Source organism: Elephantulus edwardii, unplaced genomic scaffold (genome assembly GCF_000299155.1).
Source record: "Elephantulus edwardii isolate Elephantulus edwardi_28Jun2011 unplaced genomic scaffold, EleEdw1.0 scaffold00029, whole genome shotgun sequence".
Lineage (NCBI taxonomy): Eukaryota > Metazoa > Chordata > Mammalia > Macroscelidea > Macroscelididae > Elephantulus > Elephantulus edwardii.
This window is the reverse complement of record NW_006399779.1, coordinates 13,858,062-13,863,831: the sequence shown is the minus strand read 5'-3', so window position 1 is coordinate 13,863,831 and position 5,770 is coordinate 13,858,062. Positions and strand designations below refer to the sequence as shown.

At 42.6% G+C, this 5,770-nt stretch overlaps 1 protein-coding gene across 2 annotated transcripts in view; it reads right to left on the bottom strand.

The window, feature by feature from the left end:
* Positions 1 to 790: 790 nt before the first annotated feature.
* The window catches only part of CD44 (CD44 molecule (Indian blood group)), a 103,160-nt gene continuing 98,180 nt past the window's right edge, over positions 791 to 5,770 (bottom strand). For both annotated transcript variants that reach the window (XM_006883753.1, XM_006883754.1), the window contains one exon: positions 791 to 992. In XM_006883753.1, coding sequence (XP_006883815.1) covers positions 791 to 992 — 202 coding nt within the window. The remainder of the gene's footprint in view (positions 993 to 5,770) is intronic.

Below are 5,770 nucleotides of genomic sequence, written 5' to 3'. Positions count from 1 at the left end.
GAGACCCAGATCTCACTGATTTGGAAAAGAAAGAAGGCTCACAGCACAAAGAGGTAAGGTGGCAGAAGTACAGATGTTTATTGTGAATCAGCTTAAGCTCTTTTATGCTTCTGACAAAGTAATTTTTTAAAAAAATTGTACTGTTCAAAGGACCTCCTGGGTTTAATATTTCAAAAACACAGATAAATAGCTTACAACAGATAAATAGCTTCACCCTTTGGGTGTCTCCCAGAAGCATCAGAAAAATTTCCAGAGGAGTCTGTAGAAAGGAATGGGTAACGAGTACACTCCCATCTCCAGCCCCTGTGGAAAGCAATGCCCAGGGATTGGGCTGCTGGAAGAACACTACGGACCCATTCAAATGTCCTCCCTGAGTCCAATCCCTCTTAGCCTTGGGGAATGTTCTTAGCAGGTAGCTGCTACCTGGGAGAAGGGGCGGGGAGCTTGGGTATCAGGAAGATGTATTTGTGGCTTTTGGTAGAAGCTCTCTAAAGCTCACTTCACTGAGTGAGAGGCCTCTAGGTGGGAACTGGAACAGTCAAATTCGTGCTAATTTTTAATTGGACCCTCATTTCAGAAAGCAATGCTGGTTTTAGATACTGAACTTGACTTTAAAAAAAAATAAAACAAAACACAAAATAAAACAAAAAAAAAAAGGAGTAGAAAATTTTATACTAAAAAAAAGATCCCAAACAAAACAATCAGTAGCACATTGCATCTGTTAATATCAGTCCCAGCTCCTGTAATGGTGATATCTCTTTTGCTTCTTTGCAAGATAACCGCGTTGGTGTTACACCCCAATCTTCATGTCCACATTCTGCAGGTTCCGTGTCTCATCGGTTGTCATGAACTTGTCTGGGGTCTCTGATGTCTCCTTGTTCACTAAATGCACCATTTCCTGGGACTTGCTAGCCTCTCCATTGAGTCCACTTGGCTTTCTGTCCTCCACAGCTCCATTACCATTGATTACGAGCTTCTTCTTCTGCCCGCACCTAATGGTAGTAATAAATAATAAATCAGCTAGAGAAGGATGTAAAAACCCAATCACCACCTTGCTCGTCACTAGGTTTCATGATGCGCATGCTAGGAGCCCAGTGTTTGCTTTACTTCATCTTCTTGACTCTTAAAAAAAATCCCAGAATGCTCAAAGTGAGGTCCCTGGACCAGTAACCCATATTATCATCTGGCACTTTGTTATTGCTGGCGTTAGGTTCCCTAGAGTCCATTATGACTCTCAACAGTTCTATAAAGAGCGGAGCTGAGGCTTCCCTACCCTGAACCATCCTCCCATCTCTGGTATGTTCCAGCCCATTCTTTTTTTTTTTTCAGATGTAGCCATTTTCAGGGACCTTAATGATCTCAATTATCCTTAAAGCTCGTACCATGGCTTTAATATTACCGGCTCTAATCCTATTTCTGCATAAACATGGAGAGATGAGCGGAGTAAAAAATATCCAGCTCATTCTTATCATCACTGTATCTATCTGTCTTGTTGAGGAGCTTCCTCTCTTTTGCTGACCCTCTACCTTTCAGAAGCGCTTGCTGCAGAAGGTCAAGGACTGCAGCCTCCAATATGGGTTGAGGCTCAATGTCAAGAAGACAAAGATTCTCACCACTGGGACAACTGGCAGAATCAGGACAGACAGTGAAGAGATTGAGATTGTTAACAGCTTTAGTCTGCTTGGCTCCACAGTCAACACTCTTGGCACCAGCAGCCAGGAAATTAAAAGACATATTGCCATGGGAAAGTCTGCTGTTAGGGACCTCTCCAAAGTGCTGAAGAGCAATGGTGTCTCTCTGGAGACTAAGGTGCGTCTGATACAGGCCATGGTCTTTGCTATCACTTGTTATGCATCAGAGAGTTGGACAATGACCAAGGAGGATAGAAGGAGAATTGATGCCTTTGAGCTGTGGTGCTGGGGAAGAGTACTGAAGGTACCATGGACTGCTAGGAAAACAAACAGATTCATGCCATTCATGCCAGAAAGGGTTAAACCAGCCAGCTCCTTGGAGGCAAGGATTCTGAGGCTCCATCTAACATACTTTGGACATGTTGTGAGGAGGGACAGGTCCTTGGAGAAGGACATCATGCTTGGGAGGGTGGAGCGACAGTGCAGGAGGGGAAGGCCCTCTATGAGGTGGATTGATTCAGTGACTGGGATAGTCAGGATGGGAATGTCAGAGACAGTGCGATTGGCACAGGACAGAGCCGAGTTTAGGGCTGTTGTACATAGGGTCATTATGAGTTGCAGGCAACTCGATGGCACGTAACAACAACAACTACCTTTCTTAACATGATGTCTCTCTCCAAGGACCAGGAACTCGTTAGAAATGCAGATATTTAACCCTAGCCCATTTCTACAGAATCAGAAAACTCTGAGATTTTGGTGTTTTTCATCTTCTTACCGGGCAGGAAATCCCAGAGCTAGGAAAATTCAGTGACTCGCCCAGGTCACTTAGCAAGTAATCTAAAAGTCAGGATTCAAACCTTGACTACCAAGTCCTACTTTTCCTCCCACCATCCTAAGTAATGGCAATGGTTCCCTGCTTATAAGAATGTTAGTAGTTTCCACAGGCTTATATAAACCATCAACGTGATGACTGTAAACCATTCTGATCTGTGTATCTGTGACTACTTCCTCTCCTAGTTAGCACTTCCTTGGCCTTGCCAGGGTTTTTACCACATGTATAGGAAGAACATGCAGTTACATTTTTCTAAATGTGTGAGGCCATGTTGATTTCCTCTGAATATTGGTTAACTTTTATGTCACCCCAAATATAGGAAGTTTAAGTACGTAACACAAAATGCTCAGTTAGAGGTTTCTCAGAAACATTACTTAAGATTCAAATGCAGAAGCAAGTCTTCTATGGAAAAGCATTACTTTGATCTCATCCTGGGTACCAGTCACAGCATTGCCTCACCCCACCCAACCTATTTCCTCTTTCCTAGTTTGATCCCTGCTGCACAGATAGGAACCAAAAGGCTCTTAACTGAAGCAAAGTTGCAGAGCTTACTGACTGCAATGAGGCAGGAAAGAGCAGGGATCTCCAACAACTACTTGACACCTTCATATTACACCTGATCCCATACAATCTAATACTCCCAGACAGCAGTAAAGATCACCAGGAGACACTGAGGCCCACAAAAGCTTAAGAGCTTGTTTGAGGTCACACCTAGCAAAAGGGACACGTCCAATATTCAGAGGGCAGCTTTTCTGACTGAGGTCTTGGCCCTGCCCAGTTCTACCAAGGCTGCCAGGCATCTGGAGCTTTGGAAACTGAATGAAGTCGGAATTGTTCACTTTGCTGCTGGATGTTTGGAGCTGCAGAAACAAAGCCTCTATTATTCATGACCATGGGCCATTTCCGCTAGAACTGCCAAGGCCATAAACTTTAATCTCTTGTTTAGGGAAGTAGAAAATATACCTCTTTAGCAGGAGGTAACCTTTCTCCTCTGGCATGCTTGATGAGAGGGGTGGAGCAGGATGCTTAAACCAGGAGCCAGCTCCAGACGGCTGGGAGTACGTATGGCACGCACACAGTCAACAGAGCATGCGGTCAAGAGTGGGGGCCTGAAAGGGATGGTTTTTGATCCAGAATGTACACTTTTACTTGCTGTGTGACATGGAAACTCTCACTTAACCTCCTCGAGTCTCAGTTTTCTGGTCTGTGATACTGAAATCTCACAGGATTGTGGAAAGTCACAGAGCTTGACATTCAGTAAATGAGTGTATTATTATTATAACTTGGTTGCTGTTATAAACGGTGTGGGATGAGGAAACCAAGGCCTCGGACGGGCATCTGGAACAGGACCTGGCACAGACGAGGTGTTCAGGACATGCTAGTTGTAATCGTAATATAATAAGAACAAAACCTTTTAACCTTTTTTTCCTTTTTTCTATTTGTTTCTTCTGACAGCCTCCACCTGCCTTGCTGTATTTACTATGAAGGTAATTTAAAAGGCCAAGGGTGGAACCCTGTTTGTATTATTTCAGATTCTCAGCTGGCATTCTGTGTTCTTTGGAGAAATGATGTTTTATTAAAGTAACTCTCATCTGTCTATCTATTAGGTAATTGGGAGGTTAAATGAAATTTTATGGGAAAGTGATTTGTAAGCATGAAAGGAAAATGTCTGTGCCTGAAGAGAGAGGATAATATTGTTAATCTAAGTCGAGTCAATTTTTTAAACCGGTAACATCCAGCCTGTGTAACAGGGACATTGTCTTGGGCTTGGCCTTACCCTTACTTCCCTTTGGATTTATTTTTCTGTGGGGATTTTTTTTGCAGGTGGGCAGGATTATTTTAATAAATATTCAATGCAATGATTAGTGCTTCAGGCATTTAATAAATACTTCTGAGAAACAGAGGTCTAAGTTTTTTACTCTTCTTAGTTTTAGGAACTAAGAAAGGAATCATTACAGCCAAAGGGACTTCAGAGATCATACAGCTTGAACTCTATGTTGACAGACATGGAGTGTCAAGAGGTCAAAGATACAGTCCAAATTCACACACTTGGTTATGGCTGTGCCTGAACTACGGGTTTCCCCGACTCTGAGGGTTCTGCCTTTATCTTTCTTCCACATCAAATCCAGGTAATAATAGCCGAGCATCCAGGGACCACATTATGTGAGAGAAGTGAGATTGGAGCTTCGCCAATCTGTACCAGTTATACAGTCTGAGTGGGATTTAGAAACCAGGTAACAAACATTTAAGGTGTGGAAGGTTTATCTGGAAACACTTGCTGAGTTGGAGAGGCTTTACAACTGACCTTGTGTCTCTTCTGCCTGAAGTATTTGGAAATTCACTTTACCTGGCTTTCGAGCTGTGTTATCTAATACAGCATACGCTAGCTACATTTGAGGACTGAACTGTACACATGAAAATGAAACAAAATTAACTTTTCCATTCTTTAGTCAATCTAGCCCTATTTCAAGTGTCCAACAGCCACAAGAGTTCTTCATACTGGACAGTGCAGATGTAGAATATTAATATCCCTCCAGAAAGTTCTAGAAGGAAGCACTAGTTTTGGTAAGCGTACATGGTAGTTCATGAGAAGGAAGGCATTGCTAATAGTGGAGCTCTCTACACGGGGTTTACCATGCGATGGGTGATTTCCCACTGAGGTTTCCAGAAAAGACATTTGCTACCCTCAGTGAGATGGATTGACACAGTGACTGCAACAATGAACATGAGCATGAAAGATATTTTGAGGATGGCACAGGATACGACTAGGTTCCCTTGATCGTTGGGCGGCTCTGAGTCATCATCAACTCGACGGCATCTCACAACAACAGCAACGCTGTGGGTAAAGCTGGTGCTGGCCTTTTCTGTACAATCCACGTGGACACATCCTATGATTTCTGTTGCATGAAGCGTTCTTTAGTTACAGTCACCACATTTGTTCTACTTGTTGCACAATCCAGATAAATTATGAGGTAAAGATGCCTAACTTCCTTTGAACCTCAATTCAATATCTGCCACTACCCCAACTCAATTCATGCCTAAAACAATGATTTTTCTTAAGGAAAATAGATTGCGTCTGATTTCTATTTACAACTGTGATCCCGATTCTGCTTACGTGAAAAAGTACAGCAAGGAATGATAATATTGGCTGTGGCAAGGGTGGAAAATGCAAAAGCAATAATAAAAGTCAGTTCTTCTTTTCGCAGCTCCAAGTCAGGGCAACCTCATGTCAGAGTAGAACTGTTTTCCTCAGGATTCTTTTTTTTTTTTTTAATTTAGGTTGTTTATTTTTCATTTAATGAACATC